This window comes from Phacochoerus africanus, chromosome 8, assembly GCF_016906955.1.
Source record: "Phacochoerus africanus isolate WHEZ1 chromosome 8, ROS_Pafr_v1, whole genome shotgun sequence".
NCBI classification, from domain to species: domain Eukaryota; kingdom Metazoa; phylum Chordata; class Mammalia; order Artiodactyla; family Suidae; genus Phacochoerus; species Phacochoerus africanus.
The window spans coordinates 13,970,684-13,992,063 of record NC_062551.1 but is presented as its reverse complement, the minus strand read 5'-3'; the positions used below and the strand labels follow the sequence as shown (position 1 = coordinate 13,992,063).

At 38.8% G+C, this 21,380-nt stretch overlaps 1 protein-coding gene across 1 annotated transcript in view; it reads left to right on the top strand.

Annotated features, from left to right (window-relative positions):
* Positions 1 to 21,380, top strand: part of HYDIN (HYDIN axonemal central pair apparatus protein) — a 367,185-nt gene that overhangs the window by 117,840 nt on the left and 227,965 nt on the right. The window contains exon 10 of the mRNA XM_047789543.1: positions 5,591 to 5,690. Within this exon, the coding sequence (XP_047645499.1) occupies positions 5,591 to 5,690 (100 nt within the window). The remainder of the gene's footprint in view (positions 1 to 5,590; positions 5,691 to 21,380) is intronic.

Genomic DNA, 21,380 nt, shown 5'->3' with positions numbered 1-21,380 from the left:
GGGCTGCTGTGTCTCACCCAAGATAGAATACACCTTTTATGAAACTTTCTCTGACAGATGGCCAAATCTTAAGCCCCGCTCTTGGAAACTTTTCTGGTTATTATTCTGAGAATCAGAACTTTACTAAATTCAGTTTCTTGTCCCGGGAGATACCATGGAATAGAAAAATCTCATCGCATGTCATGTGTCACTTCAACCTTTTCTCTCAATGATTATTAGGAGTTATCTTCAGTTTTTTAGCTTCTATTTTTTCCCCCCTGTTTCTCTTTGAGACACTTCTGTTTGCCCTAGTGACAATAAAGAGAGCCGCAATTTCTCCTATCGATCTGGAAGGTTCTAAAAAAGCAATTGTGGGTAGTGACATAGATTATGGCTTCCAGTCAGTGCTTTTTTACTCTCTTATTGATTGATAGAATTTGACCTTAAGAGGATGTTTTTATTTCCCAAGAGAAATTCTTAAAATTTTCCTTAAATGGGATAAGGTAGCTGAAAATATTTGTTTGCATAACCATTTTGGTGGAACATGATAGAATTTATTACACATTATAGCTGCTCTTGCAGTCATCATTCACTGACCTTGGTCTGAGCTGACCATACCCTTACCTAACCAGTGCATTTCTTCAGAGCTGCAACATACTGATGTTGACTGTGTTATCCACAAGAACCTCCCGTGAGTCACCTTCCGAGGTGCCTGAACACATGAGTGTGCAGGGTGTCCTACTGTGTTCGCCAGACAGAAGCACCAGGTCATGCTGGCTTCAATTAAGCCTGATTGTCAGTTGTAGTGTTTTTAAGTTTCTTCTGGCATTTTAAAAAATGATGTGAGAAGAGTTCTTTGGTGGCCTAGCAGTTGAGAATTTGGTGTTGTCACTACTGTGTCTTGGGTTAGGTCCCTAGTCTGGGAACTTCCTCATGCCATGGCTCAGGCCAAAAAAGATGTGAGAAAGGTGAGACCTGACATTTTGTTACAATTGCAGTAGGGTTCAGGAAACTTAAGAAGAAAGTATTATAGATCCCAACTCTGCCACTTACTATTGATGTGACCTTGGGTGAAGTACATAATTTCTCCTCGCCTTGGTTTTCTCATCTTTTAAATGGGTATAATCCTACTTCACAGGATTGTAAAGATTGAACTAGATAATGTATAGCAACAATTAGTACAGTGCTGGGAACATGAGCTCTCAGTCAGTGGTTGCAAATATTATGATTTGGAGTTAGATACAATTCAGTCTTGTAGTCTAATCTCTTTATAAGATTAGAGAGTGTGATCGGAAAGTATAACATTTGAGTGGGCAGACATTTGGATCGCTCCTCTTAATGGGGAAATTGGGGATTAAAATGCAGCTATTTTATTTGATAAATTTAGGCATTGAGTCATATCATAAGCTGCTTTCCAGATAAACCAAGTAAATTCAATGCATATGTAACTCTCAGGTCTTGCACTTTGGGTTTTGAGTTTGCAAAATTGTCAAGAAATAATTGCATTGGAAAGAAGGAAGGAATGAGATGTGAAATTGAGAGGGAGGGGAAAGAAAGGTGATTTTTAAAATATTTTACTTTTATTTAAAGATTTTCAATAGAGATTCTTTCAAGTGCCTCCTTAAATTAATATTTAAGGAATAATTTTTATATTTTTAAATTTTTTAATATTTTTTATATTTTTGAGGAATATAATTTTTTAAGGAAATAATCATAATGGGACACTTTGCTCATGATCGTATTAATCCCCTATCATGAACCACTAACAATATTTTCATAGACAGCTTTCAGAAAGCCTCAGAACTATACCTGTCGAGTCATTTGGTCATTCTTGTTCCAGAATGTCCCAGAAGTTCCACTTCCAGAGGTATTTACTATTTGGGCAAAAACTGCAAACATGGGAATTAACTTTAGACCTGAAAATTCAAAGTTGATTCTTTCTAGCAGGTCACTTGATTAGCAAGTGAAATGCAGTCATGGATCTGAGGGAAAAACAAAACACTAAGACCAAGAAAGAAGATAATTACAGTGAAACTGAAGGCCATTTGGGTAATTATTTTTCAACAAATAAGATAAAGTTCATTTACAGATTATACTCTACACATTCAGTCTCTCATTTGGAGCAGAAAAGTGGACAGTGATGGGAAAGGAGTCATATATGGAAGGAAAGCAGAACAGCAAGGGGTTCTGTATGATGAGGCTGGTTCCACAGGACTAGGGGGAAAGGCTTTTGATGTCAGACCCAGTAGGAAACATTATGAATGTTTTGGCTTTCAGAAAAAAAAAAAAAAAAAACTTTAGAACTGAGCAAAAAGAAAGAAAGAAAAATTCCTTTCAGAGACACAAATGACATGGAAGCTAACTTCAGAAGTGTCGGAAAAGTAATATTAAAGGTATCAAAGATACATAAGTACAAGTAGGGTCATGAAGGCTGATTGCCTGTTTCTGGAGTTTACTCTCTCTGATTTGGTGGAAAATGCTGCAGCGAGTTTTTGCTTTAAAGGAATTGAAGTTCTTTAACTTTTATTTTAATCCCAGTTGAAAAATAAAAGTGTCCTTCTCCATGTTCCTAACTCCTTCAAATGACCTAGTATTGAAAGCATCCCTCTGTGAGAGGAAACTGAATGCCCATACTTCTGTTCTCACAGATACACTCAGCCCTCTTAATGCACATTTACCTGATACAAGCCCAGGAGGGGTTTTAGAATAGAGTTTGTCCTTGAATTATCTCCTGGGGCTCAGTAAAAGCTGTAAATTACTAGCAGATGTCGTAGGCACAACAAAACAGCTGCACCCCAGGATAAGAAAGCACTGTGCCCACAGTCCAGTGCGCTCCGTCTGAACCCAGATTCCCTCGCACGCATGGTGCCTGACCCAGCAGAAGGGCTTCTCAGCCTCCAGGGGGCTTCCCTATCCAACGATCCCATCCTGGATCACATCCAAGTGTCAGTGCTCCCTCCTCCAGAATATTCTGGTTGCCTCTCTGGAGCATGTCCGTCTCACTGTTTTCCAAGATGATGGGATGTCCAAGAGGACTTCTGGGGTAGGACTGAGGTGCTTGTCTTCTTGTATGCATGCAGACCCTGGCTTTTCTTGCTTGGATAATGCTTCTGAAAGTGGTCTGGCCCAGTCCAAATCATAAGCCCCTTGAATTTGCCCACACACTGAGCTTCTCTGACTTGCAGAGTATCCTTTTGGGGGCATTCCCTACCATTCTGCTGAGTCTCTTCTCGCACAGGTTTTCTAGCGATCCAGGATGCCCTTGTGGTCAGTCAGTTTGAATAGGATCAGATTAGCTGTGTCCATTCTGCACGTCCAAACAAAGCAGAGCCGAAACCTACCAGAGGAATACATTTGTCTCATGGGTTAGGAGTAAGCCAGGTCTTCAGCCATTCTGAGATGGACTATCCATGGATACATCAGTGAGGGGATGAACCACTTTTCTCGCCCGGCCTTTCTGCTCATTCTTGCCCCTAAGTGTTCCTAACATTCTATCACTAAACCCCCACAAATCAACATGGGCCAGGTATTTGCCATTATCAGAAGAGAACAGATACCTGTTTCAAGGTTTGGAAGAGCGCCCCAGTGAATTGCCCAAGTAAGCCAATGGACTTCCCTTTTCCCTGCATGATTGCAGAAGGCCCTGGCAGCTCTAAAATTGTATGACTTTTGTGGCTCCATTTGAGAAGAAAATGGCAGAAATAGGCTGCAGAGGTGAATAGGCACCTGCAATCTGAGTACATACCAAGGATTTAATAAACATATTGAGCACATACTCTGAGCCACCTCTGGTTTAGGTGCCGGAGATAGAACAGTGTCCACCTGCGTGGAGGCATCTCTGTAAGTGGGCTGATCTGGATGTAAGAGTTCCCAGGACCCATGTGACAACCACAGCCCTCACTGCTACCTCTTGAAGCCTCTGTGCCCTTCATGCTTCAGAAGCAGGACAACACTGCCCAAGAATCACACTCACCAGACTGTTAGCTTCATGAGAAAATCCAAACTGGCTCTAGTTTTCTGTTTTTCCTCTTTTGTTTGATGTCTCTATTCTAAACCACTTTACTCTCTGCTGGATTCTGTATTCCAGCACAGTGTTCATTTTGAGCCAGTCTGGAAATAGAATTTGCATGGGGAACTGTCTGAAACCGATCCTAATTAGTTATTAAGTTGCCTTTTCTTAGTTTTCTGTTTAGTTGGTAGGACTGTTTATAGATTTTTGGATGTGCTTATCTGTTGATGCCCTACTTGGCCCTGTTTACAAAAACTGTAGAAAGGAGTTCCCTGGCAGCCTCTTGGGTTAAACATCTGGCATTGTCTTCTGAGATGCAGGTTCAGACCCTGGCCTGGGAACTTCCCCATGGCACAGGCGCAGCCAAAAACCAAACCAAAACAAAACAAAAAACCATAGGAAAAAGCACTTTCCCCCATCCTGATTTTTCTGCTATTTTCCTCTTAGTCTTTCCAAGTGGCAAAGTAATTTAACAAGCTCTTACTATGGACTAAACACAGCGCAAAAGCATTTGCCTGAATGACTTTTTTAGATCTTAGGAAACCCTTCGAGAGCTTGTTTGGAGGTTCTAGAGGGGGAGCGCAGCTACTTGTATACCCTTGACAGAAGAATGGTTCTCCTCTATCGGGGACGGTCAACCTTTTCGCAGCTTCAGGAGGGATGCACATGGAGTGGTGGGGGTGGAAGGGGACACCTGCCTAGCCAGTCAGATCGGCCGAATCAACCCTGGTGATCAGTGGGGTGACGGATGTCACCGCCAGATCGCCTCACATCCAGATCTTAGGAAACTCTTAGAGGCAGATGCTACAGTTATCACCTTTTACAGCCCTGAGAAATTACATGGTTAGTACAAAAATATTTTTCCAAGCATATCTCAAGGGGATTCTGATACGTGGTATGTTGCATTATAATTCAACACCTCATTTTTCTTATTATGACTTCTGAGTAGTTTGTGTTAAAACAAGAAATACTATCACACTGGGCCAGAACCTGAGTTTGGTCTGGCCATTGTTCTGCCTTGGGCCCTTGCTGGGTTTTCACAAAATAAGGGTATTTCCTTATGTGGTTAGGAACTTTCTTATATGTTAGTATTTCCTTATGTGGTTTCTCCATCAAATGAGTTAGATATTTCTTTCTCTGTGGCCTTTGTGGACCTTATATAGGTAAGGCACAGCACTTAGCACATATATCATAAGATATTTGTGTACATTTTTATTATCCCTCTAAAATGTGAGCTTTGTGCAATCTTAGACCACACGTTTCTTCATCTCTGAAGCCTAGTGCTAGACATATATTGGCACATAGTGAATACTAATTGAATTCACAAATTTTAAAAATGCTCCAAGCATCCTAGTTTCCTTTAGTAACTAGTTTTATATTCATGAACTCACGAAATGACCTTCGAAGCTTATTTCCAACTTGTACCACCTCTTAACCAGTAGTAGAAATTTCCTATCTGTTGGGTAGAATCGTGCTTTCTTTTATTTGTTATAAAAATACTTCCTTCACCCTTCCTGAAATTATAACAATAGCATTTAAAAGCAGTGGCTTCCCTTTATTGTAGTGGGTTTTTTTAAATGATTTTTTTTTTCATGTTTTTAGGAAGGTGAGGTCTGGCCCAACTCATCAGCTGACATCACTGTGTACTTTAACCCTCGGGAAGCCAAGCTCTACCAGCAGACTGTTTACTGTGACATTTCAGGTAAAGACTTCCTCCGTGGGGTAAACTCAGGTTACCAAGTACCCAGAGCGTAAAGTGGTGTGTGTGTATGGGGTGGGCCTGGGAGGGGGGCAGTGCCCAATGTCAATAGAGGAACAATGGAGTCAAGCTTGCACTTCACACTTCTAAAAAGAACAGATCACACTTTGAAGTACGTTACAGTTATGGTGGGATGAGAAACCATGGATCTGGGTTACCCTTGATGTTTAGACCCGTAAGAATAGACTTGACATAAATTCTCATAATGTTGTATTTTTTAAATATATTTGACTACTTAACTTTCCCTTTTAAAGTTTATATCAAAATAATGCATGCCAAATGAGATATGAAGGCAGCCTGGCATTAGCCAGAGCCGCAAGGAGGGTGTTTAAGTAGGGGGCAACTTGTGGCTTTAGAGGATTGGATACATACAGAGGAATTAAGCCAAAAAGTAAATACATCGAGTATAACAAGAGCCAGTTTTTTTCACTCTTGGAGGAGAGAGATACAGTTATGGGATGGAAGAAACCTAAGATGAACCCTTTGGTGTCAGAAAGGAATTGGAGTTATCAGTATGAACTCAGGGTTGCTGATATGCATAGACAAAGAAATGAATGTATATATACATATATGTATGTACATACAGATGCACACATATGTACATAAAAATTTCTTAGCTCTGTCCATTAAGAAGTCATGGAAGCTTTGAGACTCTAATGACAATAGCCATAAACATGACACCCAAATCTTGGTTTCTAAATCCTGCCGTCCACTTAAAGGAAGCTTGGAAAATTGACTGATTCTAGAACTGAGGCAGAGAAAGAACAAGATAAGCCTGGAACATCCTTTTGTCCTAGAAAATAAGGACATGCTCCAGGAATGACACATATGTCCAAATGACACAGAAGCCAGCTAAGGGACTCCCACTGACCAAATTTGGAATAAGCTGAGAATCAAAATAAATAATGACACTAATAGATTATAATCATTTGAACAAATAGGAATCTATGAATCTACTCAGTAAAATTTACCATTTGGGGAACTCCTTGGTGGTGTAGTGGGTTAAGGATCCAGCATTGTCACTTGCTATGGCTTGGGTTACACCTGTGACATGGGTTTGATTCCTCGCTCAGGGACTTCCTCATGTGATGGGCACAGCCAAAAAGAAAAAAAAAATTAGTATTTGGCAATCATCATAACAACAATTCTGTTGAAAAGCACCAATGGATCTTAAAAAGTAGTCAGTGAAAGCAGAGTATGGTACAAAATTTAACATCGTCCCCGAATATCCTCTCTCAAAATACTTATTAATTATAAAAAGGAGAAAATTAACTTTTCGCTAAAGTAACCTGGTGGATAGATGTTGCTGTGGTTAACACTAACAGAAACAGAGCAAACCAACCTCGTGAGTTACCCACTAGGATGCAGTGAAAACACAGCATCTCTTCAATGATATTAGGGCCAAAATACCTCACTTGGGTCTGATCATGAAGAAACTTCAAACTAACCCAAACCGAAGGACCAAACAAGGTGATTAGCTTGTAATCTTCAAAAACATCAAGGTCATGAAAGTTAAGAAGAAAAAACCTGAAGAACTGCTTCAGATTGAAGGAGACTAGGGAGATGACAGCTGAATGCAACCTGTGAGCCCGGATTGGATCTTTCCCTGCACAGAAGATTATTGGGCAAAGTAGTTAAATCTTTGTAGTATTCCAGAGACTTTTCAGTATTTTTTAAGTGTTTCGGAAATTTTTAAAGTGCTGATGCCATGAAACAGGTAAAGTACACACACACACACACACACACACACACACACACACACACACACACACACACAGAGATTATAAAGCTAAATAATAGTCTCTTTCTCCAGTACTGCTTTTAAGAAGTACTTTTAGCTATTTCTTGTGGTGGAAATTTCCCTTTCTGATTCCATGCTTATATGGCTATTTGTTGAGTTATCAATTTCATGTATTACTTTTGAGTGCTTAGCATGAAAGATGAGGACTGAGTTCACATCCATCTCCTCTACCCCTTCCTGGGCTTATTGGGTTGTAATTTACATGTGATGAAGTTCACTCTCTTTCTGCATAGTTCTGTAAACTTTGGGAAACCCAAACACCACCAAAAGCAGGTATAGAATCTCTCCATCACCCCATAAAAACTCCTCATGCCCCATTTGTAGGCAATTTCTTCCCTCACCTTAGCCCCTGGCAACCCAATTAGTTTCATTATACTTATTTACACGTTTTATGTATTGCCTTAAAATAGCCTTTATTTGTATACTTATATTTTTGGGTCCATCACCTCTACAGATATCTCTTGATGTATAAGGATACTGTGACCTCTAACCTGCCCACCACCGTTCAACCCTGTTTCTCCTTCTTCTGTGAGTTATTCTGCTTATATATTGTCGTGGTCAATAACCGGATTCAAGTCTTCTCTTTTGCCCGCATTCGTTTTATACACTGGAGGGCCAAGCTGTATTCTGGGATTGCATTTTATCCTCTGTTGGTTGAGTGTTCTGACCTTTAGGATGTCCCTAAAATCGGCACCTTACAGATTCTCTTGGTTTACTTTCCTCCAGTTTCTTACAACTATACCTTGTTTTAGCCAACTTCCTAATTGGGTTGACTCTTTTATACAGCTTTTGGTATTTCCAAACCGCCCCCATTCCCCCTGGTTTCTGATTCCTCACTTCTTCACTCCTATCTAATTTTAGAATTCATGCTCTTCTCCTTGAAGACATTTCCTCAGAGCCCAGCAGCTTCTTAATCTAATTTAGATCAGTAGCCTCCTGGACACTTGTTATACAGGAATTAAAAAAAAAAAAATTCCATCTGCATTCCAGTATATCTTTTCCTTCTCACTCTGCTCAAGTAACTTCCTCAGAAAGACTAGAAGGGAAACTATGATCCTTCTTGCAAGAAAATGTCATATTCTTCCTCCATACTCGCTTGATAATTTAGCTGACTATAGAATTCTAGGTTCAAAATAATTTCTTCACAGAACTTTGAAGACACTGTGCAAACTTTATTGTAAAAATTCAGAAATCTGAAGGTCACCTAATTCTCATGCCTTTACAGGTGGCCTGGTATTTCTCTCATTTCTTCTAGGGTTTTATTTTTGTAGTTGACCAAGATAAGATTTTGACCCTCAAGTATGCATAATAAATGATATTAAATGACACTTAGAGCTATTATATCAGGATGCCCAGAGAAATGCTGACATTTGTTAGTCATAAAAATCTAGGGTAATAGCTATCATGCATTCAAAGGATTTCTTCCAAAGTCTTCTGTTCTGTGGTGGTCGATTTGTATATAAGAATAAGGAAATGGGTTTAATTATCAGGGTAGCTGGTACTACTTTCCTCTGCTGTTTAATATGCAGGTCTCCCCGGAATATGACCATGGTTATTTTAAACCTGAGGGGGGAATAATAAAAGTACACAATCATTAATATCCCCGAGTGCAAAAATGCCACCATTCTGCTATACCCTGCATGTTTTCAGTCCATGTCTATGCAGTCAGTTTTCTCTGTGTGTAAAAGGGTCAGGCAGTCAAAGAATGGGCTGCCTACCCTAGGGCTGTGCCCCCTCCCCTCCCCCAGGTGTGCATCCCTTCCTGATGATGTTTCCCTTATCTTCCCTGGATGTAACCATCGCCTTGACTTTTAGTATAGCTATTTTCTTGTTTTCATATATAATTTTACCTATATATCCATCCCCCTTAGCAAAATAATATAGTTTTAAAAATTTATATATTGAAATCATATTCTATGTCTTATGCTATTAGCACACGGAAGATAAATCCACTTAATGAATATTGATTAAGTGAATGAGCAAATAAATTAAAACATGAATGAACAAGTAAATGAATCCTAGTTTGATCTGATCTCTCCCTTGCCCATGGATGGGGATTCTCAAGATGGCCCCAGAGTGAATGCAGAGTGGAGCAGGAGTTTCTGCATTGGCATGTCTGTTTCCACACTTCAAACCAGGATCCTCTGCCCTAGACTTCTTAATGGATCTGGAGGAAATGCTGGTATATCATTGTTCAGACACAGGCTGGAAATGGGCCAATAGCCCCCACATCACAGGTGCTGGGACCTCCCTCCCATCGATGGCTCCCCTGAGACAACGTGCTTGGCCATATTCCAGGGGGCTGGCTGCTCTCCAGGAGGTTCCCAAACATTACATAAATAATTGCTTTTATCTATTGTTTCCTTTGCCATTCTGGATTCTGCCACAGAATTCACATCCTGGGTAAACTGAATAGTGTAATTTTCCATCTGCTTGACATTCTTCGTTATTTTGTTAGTGGTTTATTAAAAGATACGATTGCCAGGGAAGGGTTTTGTTTACATAGTAATTCCATATTATCTTCCCTGTAAATTCCATGCAATTCTATGTGTCTTTTCAAAGGTTGGTGCTCATTCCTTACTATTATCTTCAAAGAATTGTTAAAGCCTCCTGGTTTTAGATCACTGAGAACTCCTTCTTAGGCAAATAGAAAATCTCCTCCCCTTGTTTTGTTTTGTTTTGCTTTGCTTTGCTTTTGTTTTCCTATGTACTTTGAGCGTATAAAAGCAGATACATATAGATATGCTTTTCCTCATAACTTTTTTACATAAATGACACCATACTTTATACAATGGTCCTATCACTGCTGTTTAAATATTTCTTAGAGGTTATTCCATAGCACTAAATAAAGAAGGGCCATTCTTTTTTCATGGTTGTATAAGAATCCTTTGTGTTTACATACCACCATTTGACTATTAACCTTTTCGTCACTGAGAAACAGCACACAGATTCAGCAATGTACGCGATTCGTGCAGTGGCAGTCAGAGTAATGGCCTCCCCAAGATGTGCATTCTCCAGAACCTGTGAATGTGTCACTGTGGATGTGTTGCACTGCATGGCAAAGGGGAATTAAAGCAGACAATGAGATGTAAGTTACTAATGAGCTGACCTCAAGGCAAGGAAAATATCCTAGATGGCTCAATAATCCTCACAAAGGTCCTTACATGTTGAAGAGGGAGGCACAAATATCCATCTCAGGGTCAGAATTAGGCTTACCAGCTCTTTCTGGCTTTGGAGATGGAGAGGCCAAAAATTCAGGCAGCCTCCAGGAAATAGAAAAGGCAAGAAAATGGATTTCCTCCTAGACCCTCTAGAAAGGGACACAGCCCTGCCAATACCCTGACTTTAACCCATGCATTTTGGATGTAGACCTCCAGAATTTTAAGATAATGAATTTGTACCTTAAACCACTAAACTTATGGTAATTTGTTACTGCAGCAATGGGGAGCGTAACAAATAATTGTAAAGCAGGCATTATTAGGTAATTGCCACCAAGATGAATAATTGACTTGTTTCCAGCCTCTGTAAGTCCCCGCGTGTTCCGTCCCCAGTCACGTGCCCTTCACTCCCTTCCCCTTCCCCTAAGACACTCGCCATTCTGTCCTTCATGATTATTATTTCCTTGCTTTCATTTATAGTTTTCACTCCTTTGTACGTATAGCTACACATTATACTTCGGTACTGCCTTCTTTCAGAATGTACATAATCGGAATCAATCTGCATGTCACATCCACTTTTTTACTTATAGCTCTCGCTGCATTTTATTTTCCCTGTTGTATAGTGTTCCGTTCTATGAATGTATGTTCAGAGAAAGAAAGCAGCAGGGAAGGCCAGTGTCACTGGTTGTGAGGGAGGCATCTTGGGATACATGAAATTTAACCCATTTCTCCAACTGCAACCTCTTCCTCTTTTGAAAGCTTTTCTATCTAGGCACCCTAAGTACAAAAATGTACAAAAACATGGTTCCTGCCCTCAGAAGGCACAGAGATCATTGGGGGAGACTGATACATAAACCAAAAGTTAAGTAATACTATGGAATGAATGAATGATAATAACAGAAAAAAATACAGGACACACAGCTCAGTCTTAGGGTTTTCAAGGGAAGGTCCCTAGAGAAAATGACTGTTGAGAGGTTTGTCAGTCAAGCAGGGAAAAAAGTGAGTGCAGCCAGGGGTTGAACCCTCATCCTCATGGATACTAGTTGGGTTCATCACCACTAAGCCACAATGGGAACTCTGATAAATTCTTTGTGTGTGTGTGTGTGTATCTTTTTAGGGCCACACCCGCAGCATATGGAAGTTCCCAGGCTAGGGGTCAAATCAGAGCTATAGCCGTTGGTCTAAACCACAGCTCACGGCAACACCAGATCCCTAACCCACTGAGTGGGGCCAGAGATGAAAACTGCATCCTCGTGGATGCTAGTCAGATTTGTTTCCACTAAGCCACGATGGGAGCTCCCTAGAAATTATTTTCTTGATCAACTACTTTTCATTTACTTTAAATTACATTTTCAGTTATCAAATACTTCAAAATATTTCCAACATAAAGAAAAATACAGAGAATAATACATCAATATCTTTTATACATACCCAGATTTAGGAAAACAAATGGAAATGCCCATGTTTTTGGTAGAGAAAATCAACATTATAAATAGGTCATTTCTCCTGGTAAATGTAATGTGATCCCAGTGATAAGATCAATAAGGTTGTTTTTTTAAAAATTGTGTTGATTCTAAAATTCTTATGGAAGAATGAAAGAGGGTTGCCTAGAAAATTCAACAAGGATACTGTTAGGTGTACTGGCTCCACCATATGTTGAAACTTATAAAGCCTATTATAAATACAACTAGATGGCTCATGAACATGAAGAGAAAACAGCCATCACATCAATATTCATTTTTCTTTTCATCCTTACCAGTCATTATCATCAGCAGCATCCTGTCCTAATCCTCTAAATCTTATCCTCCTCCAAATCCATTTTTCCCAGTGTCCTTGGTACGTGAGCAAAATAGAAGCCCTAATTTGTTTGTCACTTTGTTCCACTTATCTTTTGATGCATGACAAACCACCCTACATTTAGTGGCTAAAACAACTAGCAATCACTTATTTTACTCATGAATCTGTGATTCGGGATTCAGCAAGGACAGTTCTCTTTGCGCCACATGGAGACAGCTGGACAAGCTAATATTATTTTATAGCTCCTACACCTGCATATCTGGTATTTAATTCTGGCTATTGACAGGGACCTCACCAGGTTCTGTTTGCTGGAACTGCTATCTGTGTTCTCTCCATGCGGCTGCTTGCTTCCTCAGAGCATGAACAATGGACTGAAGTGCTGAGATGAGAAAACTACTGCAGTCTAATTGTCATTTCTTTAGGTTATCTTTTTTAAAATCAGATTGTTATTAAGAAATGCTTTATGCTTTGACGTTCTAGAGTTTCATTGAGATGAATTTGCCTTTATTTATTAAGGATTAGTCCTTGATATGCCTCTGCTATCTAGAAACCTTTTATCACTTCTGGAGAATCTCAGCACTTATTTCTTAAGTATTCTTTTCATCTTGTTATCTTAATTTTCTTCTTCTGGAAATTAGATATATGTCTTTCCCATGGAATCACAATGTCTTTTTTTTAATTTTAATTTTTATTTTATCATTATTATTATTATTATTATTATCATTATTATTTGCTTTTTAGGGCCACACACATGGCATGTGGAGGTTCCCAGGTTAGGGGTCCAATCCGAGCTACAGCCTCTGGCCTATGCCACAGCCACAGCAATGGAGGATTCGAGCGGCACCTGTGACCTACACCACAGCTCACAGCAATGCCGGACCTTTAACCCACTGAGTGAGGCCAGGGATTGAACCCACAACCTCATGGTTCCTAGTTGGATTCGTTTCCACTGCACCTCGACAGGAACTCCCACAACGTTTTTTAACCTCTCCTTAACATTTTTGATTTCTTTGTCTCTGTATGATACATTCTGGGGGTTTTTCTGAGATCTTTCCTCCAGCTGACTAATTCTTTTTTCAGCTGTTTCTACTGTGGTTTATTTATTCAGTTTTTATTTCATCAGCTTGGGTTTTCAGTTGTAGAAGTTCTACTTGATTTTAATATTCATTTTTCTCCTTCAAATGGTTTCTATTTTTTAATTTACCTCTTTAAAGATTTTGAGAATGCTATGATAGAGTTTTCTTCAAGACTTTTCTATTATCTCAAACTCGGGGTACTAATTTGTGCATTTGTGGTAACCATGGATTTGCTCATATTGAACTGATTCCTCAGATGGCTTGAAATGTTTGTGTTGTTAGCTCATTTTTGGCCTCTCTTATGGAGTGAATGTTTGGTTCCTGGCTCCACCCCCAATCCCACAATTCATTTTCGAAACATGAAACTCAGTGTGATGGTATTTGGAGATGGGACCTTCAGAGGTAATGAGGTCATGAGGACAGAGCCTTCATGAATGGAATTAGTGCCCTTATAAAAGAGACCCAGAAAACTCCCTCACCCCTTCCTCAGTGTAAGTGAGAAAACAGCATCTATGAACCAGGAGTGAGCTCTCCCCACAGCAGGTACTGGATCATAGCTAGGAAGTCTAAGAGCAAGGTGCTGGCAGATTCCATGTCTGGTGAGAGCACCTTGCTCTTGGATTTCCCAGCCTCCAAAACTGTGAGAAATAAACGTTTGCTGTTTAAGCCACTCTTTCTATGGTATTTTCTTATAGCAGCTCAAATAGACTAAGACAGCAGGGTACTGGATGTGTGTTCCTTCAGAACAGCTTTTTATTTCTTTAAGCCCTTACAACTTCTATTTTTCTCAGTTTCTGATTCTTTCACCTATAATATTGTGTCCATTTGGGTACTATACCTATATATAGAACTTTAATTTCTCATAGGGTTCTCTGTCCCATATTCATAGTATAAGGTAGAGGACAAGCTTCATCACTGCTTCCCTAGACCAACAGGTAGAATTGCTGTAGTTTCCTTTTTGGAAAGAGGTATCCTTCTCAAGGTCCTGGATTTAGCAAGAATCTAAGTTCAATTCCTCATTCCCAGATAGGAACAAAGCCACATGCCTTGTTTCTGTGAGGGTGTGTTTAAACTGAAGCCATCAGACCATAAAGCTGTCTGTACTTTGCAGATCTCCGAGTTTCCTTTTTATTTCTAGCACCTGGTATTTTCCTTTCTTTCTTTCTGTTGGGCTTGGATGAGTGTTAAGACTATGTTCTTGTCATACTTATAATAAACTTTTTATGTGTGTGTATCAGAACTAGAAGCATGGACTGAGTCAGCCTGCTCTGCCGTGTGGTCAGAAGTTAAGGTAGTAAACAGTGTTCATATGTTTCTCGAGGCAATGTCCTTAGAGAACCTGCATAGAGTCACTCTGGCTGCTCATTAAAAATGTAGATTCTTGGGTTTCATCTGTTTTATTGAATCGAAAATGTATGGATAGTGCTAGATGATATCTCTTAACAAGGACTAAAAAAGTTAAGCATGTAACAGGGTTTCAGGACACAGATTTACATAGGGAGAAATCAGTGGTGTTTCTCGACAGTGAACAATGGGAAATTGAGTTTTTATAAAGCAATATTACTTACATTAAAAATAGGAAATACTTAGAGATAAACTTGACAAAAAAATGTGTAAGAACTATACATTGAAAACGGTAGAACATTGCTGAGAGAAATTGAAGACCTAAATTGTTAATAGGTGGGTAAATTAAACATCATTAAGATGTCATTTTCTCCAAAAATTCATCTATAGATTCAATGCAAATCACATCAAAGTCCCAGCTGCTTTTTTGGTAGAAATTGACAAGCTCATTCTAAAATTCATATGGAAAAGCAAAGAATTTAGAATAGCCAAAACAACTTTGGAAAAGAAGAATAAAATGAGACGGTTACTATGACCTGATTTTAAGATGACTGTTAAGTTACAGCAGTCATGATAAGCCATGGTAATATCTCCATCTCAAAATTCTTAACTTAATTGCAGCTTTTGTCATAAGGCAATATTCACCCTTTTGCCATGTGAGGTGGTATTTATAGGTTCCAGGAATTAGGGTGTGGATGTCTTTGGGGCCATTATTCAGCCTACCACAGATCCTATATGGGGGCCCAGCTGTTTTAGGTCTTTATACAGTTCTGTATGAAGTCCTTCTTTCCTTACTGATTTTCAACACTTGCTCTATCATAAACCAAATTTACATATATGTGTGTATTTATTTTGTATTCTATTTCCTTAGACATGTTTCACTCTCTACCCCAATACTATATTATCTCAATTACAGTAGATTTTAATATGAGAAAGGGCAAGTCCCCTCAATCTATTTTTCTTTAGGAATGACTTGGTCATTACCAGCCTTTTGGTGAGCCATCAAATTCCACCACATTCTACTAGCTGGCATTTTGTTTAGTAGAGCATTAAGATTATAGCTATAGATCAGTTGGAGAAAGATGGACAATTTTATAACATTGAGCCTTCCTTTTCAAGAACATAATGTAGTTTTCCATTTATTTAGATCTCTCTTAATATCTTTCAATAAAGTTTTATAATTTGCTCTTTAAATGTCTTAGGTATACTGTTAGATTTATTTCTAGGTACTTCATATTTTTATATGCTGTTGTAAATAATATATTGAAAATTAACTTTTCTGATCGTTGCTATGTATTGAAATGCAGTTGACTTTTTTTCAGTTTCTTTTATTATTATTATTATTATTATTATTATTTTATTTTATTTTCCCACTGTACAGCAAGGGGATCAAGTTATCCTTACATGTATACATTACAATTACATTTTTTTCCCCACCCTTTGTTCTGTTGCAACATGAGTATCTAGACAAAGTTCTCAATGCTACTCAGCAGGATCTCCTTGTAAATCTATTCTAAGTTGTGTCTGATAAGCCCAAGCTCCTGATTCCTCCCACTCCCTTCCTCTCCCATCAGGCAGCCACAAGTCTTTTTTCCAAGTCCATGATTTTCTTTTCTGAGATGTTCATTTGTGCCGGATATTAGATTCCAGTTATAAGTGATATCATATGGTATTTGTCTTTGTCTTTCTGGCTCATTTCACTCAGTATGAGATTCTCTAGTTCCATCCATGTTGCTGCAAATGGCATGATGTCATTCTTTTTTATGGCTGAGTAGTATTCCATTGTGTATATATACACCACGTCTTCCGAATCCAATCATCTGTTGATGGACATTTGGGTTGTTTCCATGTCCTGGCTATTGTGAATAGTGCTGCAATGAACATGCGGGTGCACGTGTCTCTTTTAAGTAGAGTTTTGTCCGGATAGATGCCCAAGAGTGGGATTGCAGGGTCATATGGAAGTTCTATGTATAGATTTCTAAGGTATCTCCAAACTGTTCTCCATAGTGGCTGTACCAGTTTACATTCCCACCAACAGTGCAGGAGGATTCCCTTTTCTCCACAGCCCCTCCAGCACTTGTTATTTGTGGACTTATTAACGATGGCCATTCTGACTGGTGTGAGGTGTTATCTCATGGTAGTTTTGATTTGCACATCTCTTATAATCAATGATGTTGAGCATTTTTTCATGTGTGTGTTGGCCATCTGTATATCTTCCTTGGAGATGTGTCTATTCAGGTCTTTTGCCCATTTTTCCATTGATTGATTGGCTTTTTTGCTGTTGGGTTGTATAAGTTGTTTATATATTCTAGAGATTAAGCCCTTGTCGGTTGCATCATTTGAAACTATTTTCTCCCATTCTGTAAGTTGTCTTTTTGTTTTCTTTTTGGTTTCCTTTGCTGTGAAAAATCTTTTCAGTTTGATGAGGTCCCATGGGTTTATTTTTGCTCTAATTTCTGTTGCTTTGGGAGACTGACCTGAGAAAATATTCATGATGTTGATGTCAGAGAGTGTTTTGCCTATGTTTTCTTCTAGGAGTTTGATGGTGTCCTGTCGTATATTTAAGTCTTTCATCCATTTGGAGTTTATTTTTGTGCATGGTGTGAGGGTGTGTTCTAATTTCATTGCTTTGCATGCAGCTGTCCAGGTTTCCCAGCAATGCTTGCTGAATAGACTTTCTTTTTCCCATTTTATGTTGACTTTTGTATAGTGACTTGGTAACCATCAATCTTACTTTATCTTGTTAATTTTTAAAACTATATAAGTTCTTTAGGATTTTCCAGGTAGATAGTCCTAAAATATGTGAATAATGGACAGTTTTTTCCCCTATTTATACATCCCCCCCCCTTTCTTATCTTACTGCACAGGAATAGAGTTCAAGTGTCATATTGGACATCTGAGATATCTTAGATGGAGAGTTTTTGCAAGCCCATGGTTGCGCTTTCTGGTATTTAATGCAATGTAATTTATCACATTCATGGATTTTTGGGCTATAAAAGGAGTTCTACAATATCTCTCCCTGCTTCTCATGTGTGAAACCAGGACACTGTAACCGTAGATGAGAAGCTACCTTATTTTAAAAATGTCATAATATTTTTCTCTTCTAATAAGGAATCTCTCCTTAGAGCTTACTAGTTCCTTCAGGCTTGTCTGTCTTGCTGCCTTTGCCAAGATAGGAAAAATCCCGACTTCAAAAACCTTACGGAAAATTATCATTTGTAATGTAATCCTAAAATTTGGACTAACTCTTGCAAATGCAAGGCTGGGTATTACCGGTATCCCTGTTCTCTCCTGCGTGAAGAACATGGCTGACTACAAATAAGACAGTCTCCTTTGAAGCAATTAATAATTCCCAAAGAAGCATTGGCTCACTGCTTTATTACACCACGTCTTTCTCCCTCCCTCTCCCTTTTATTAAGGAAGGCAGTCAAGGTAACAGATTGGGAAAGCTTTAAGCCTGACAGTTATAAATAGTCTTGCAGTTTATTCCACAATGTATTTGCACTTCTCTTTCTTTGCCATTCCAAAAGTTGGATCTCTGTCAAAATACTTTTCTCTTGACCATGGAGTACAAAACGTTGTCTTCTTGAAAACAGGTTTGAAGATTAGAACTCTAAAACAATGGAGTAGGTGATGAGGTTTAGACTCTCTGAAAGTGTTACTGATGTTCTAGAGTCTTGTCAAACCAACACCTGACCTTTAGAGGAACGTCTTTTCCAGGGGTCAGGTGGGTCGATGGAACCCTTTGAACAAATGAACTGTCCCAAATATTGCCAAGATTGCTCTTGTTTCTTATAATCAGAGCAATACTTGCCTAATGACCACTGTGCTGCCAAGCACTAGAGGGGACCCAGAGACAAGTATTCTTGTCTTTAAGGACAGTCAGGGAGGGAATTCCTGTCATGGTTCAATGGTTAACGAACCCAACTGGTTGAGGACGTGGGTTCAGTCCCTGGCCTTGCTCAGTGGGTTAAGGATCTGGCGTTGCCGTGAGCTGTGGTGTAGGCCACAGATGTGGCTCGGATCTGCTGTGGCGTTGCCGTGACTGTGGCGTAGGCCAGCAGCTATAGCTCCGATTAGACCCCTAGCCTGGGAACCTCCATTTGCTGTGAGTGTGGCCCTAAAAAAAGGACAAAATAAATAAATAAATAAAAATAAAAGGATAGTCATGGAGAAAAAGTGTTAAAGATACAGAAGCTAAATAACAATAGAAGACAGTGGAACATATAATGATGATAATAAATTAGAAATATCAGTTGTTCAAAGTGTATTTGCTGTAATACTGAAAATTATATCTAACAGAGTAGCAAAAGTGGTTTTGAATGTTCAAAATGTTTCATTTTTCCTTAAATAACTTGAAATTTTCAAGGTGCAAATTTAAGGAAAACCTCTCAAATTATCAAATATTTTTAAGAGTGTTAATACTATCAGGGAGGATGTGGAGGGATAGAAAGCATTAAATATTGCTGATGTTTGTGTGTAAATTAGTACCACCATTCTGGAAGGCAGTATGGCCATAGCTGTCAAACTGTCAAATCTGCATCCCTCTGTTCTGGCATTCTACTTCCATTGGTGGGCTGGTGGACTGGGTAATTTAGATCTCTTCTCTTTCTCTCTCTTTCTCTCAACTAAAAGTGCAAGGCAAAATATTTTTTCAAGACTGTTTTGAAGGGAAAAGAGAGCTGCCCGAACAGTGGGGGATTTGGGGGGCCAACATCCAGGAGAAGAAAGAAATGAAACAATTAGACTTTGGGGGCCTCTGTAGCCTTAGTAACTGTTTTTTGGGAAGATACTGCAGAGACTGAAAATTTAAGCAGCATTAAGGAAGAAAACGTAGGAGTTCATAGGATGCTGAAGGAGAAAGGGCCCTGGTGATCTCCCAGGTTTGAGGGTAGGACCCAGTAGAGTGGAGACTGGAAATGGACCCGTTCTCATAAAAACTAGATCTCATCTTTGGATCATTTTCCAGTTATAGATTTGATTAAGACCGTTCTCCACTAAACTTCCAAGGGATGATTAATCCCTAATGTTCAAGGTATCGATTACATATGAGGAATTAACTTTTCTCTCTACATGTCTAGGTTATTGATAACTACCTAACCTCCTTGGGAAAATGTTGAAAATAGTCACTCCAGTGATTTTCTATAGGACTTAATTCTCCCACAGAGTCTTTCTGCCAAAGGTTAGACTAGGTTGTCTGGGATTGCTAATATCCCCTAGTTACCAGCCAGAACCTGGAGGAAGATAACATCTTAGGGTTTCAGATTTTCTCTAAAGTTATTTATATATGCTAGTTAGTACTCACTCAAAAATAACCAACTACGTGAGGCAGTAGCACAATCTGATAGAACACCAAGATAAACAATAGGAAGAAACTCATAGAGAGCCAGGTAATAGAATTTTTAGATACAGATTTTTTTTTTCTTTTTATCGCCACACCTGTGGCATATGGGAGTTCCCAAGCTAGGTGTCATATCGGAGCTGTGGCTGCCAGTCTATACCATAGCCACAGCAACACCAGATCCAAGCCCATATCTGCTGCCTATGCCACAGCTTATGGCAATATCAGATCCTTAATCTGCTAAATGAGGCCAGGTATCAAACCTGCATCCTCACAGAGATGTCAGATCCTTAACCTGCTGAGCCGCAACAGGAACTCCCAGACACAGATTTTTTTTAATGTTCTTACTAAAGACAAAATTGAGCAGAGACTTGGAGACTATTAAAGAAAAACTAATAGGAAGTCTAGAACTGAAAAGTTATAATGATAAATTTAAGAACTCAGTAGATGGATATAATAGCTTGTTAGGTACAGCCAGAGGTAAATTTTGTAATTTTTTTCTTAGGTAAATCAAAGAAAACAGACACACTAAAGTATATGGAGACTAAATAACGAAAAGAGTATAAGAGTTCAGTGAAATGTGGCAAAAAGATCATTCATATATATATGTGTATATATATGATATGTATATATGTTATAGAGAGAGAGAGAGAAAGACATGAGAAATGGAGCATAAGCAATATTTAAAGAGATAATGACAAAAAAAATCCAAATTTGATAAAGGATCTTCATCTACAAATTCAAGTGCAATAAACCCCAAGAAGTTTCCCAACAAACCTGGGCACATTATAGTAAAACTGCTGAAAACCAAAGACAAAAAGAAAGTGTTCAAACAGTCAAAGGAAAAGATGTATTATCTCAAATGAGCTATAAGGCCCTAAGCTGAGTTCTCAACAGAAATGATGGAAGGAATAATAGAATGAGATCTTCAAAGTACTTAAAGGATATATAGGAAAATTGATTGTAAATGTATTCATGGATATTATTTACATTATAATTTGTTGTAATGAATAGTTGGAAACCACTTAAATATCCAATAAGAGAGACTAATTAAAAATATTTACTTCATCTTTAGGTGATGGTATGGAGAAATGTTCCAGGTGTATTGTGAAGTGA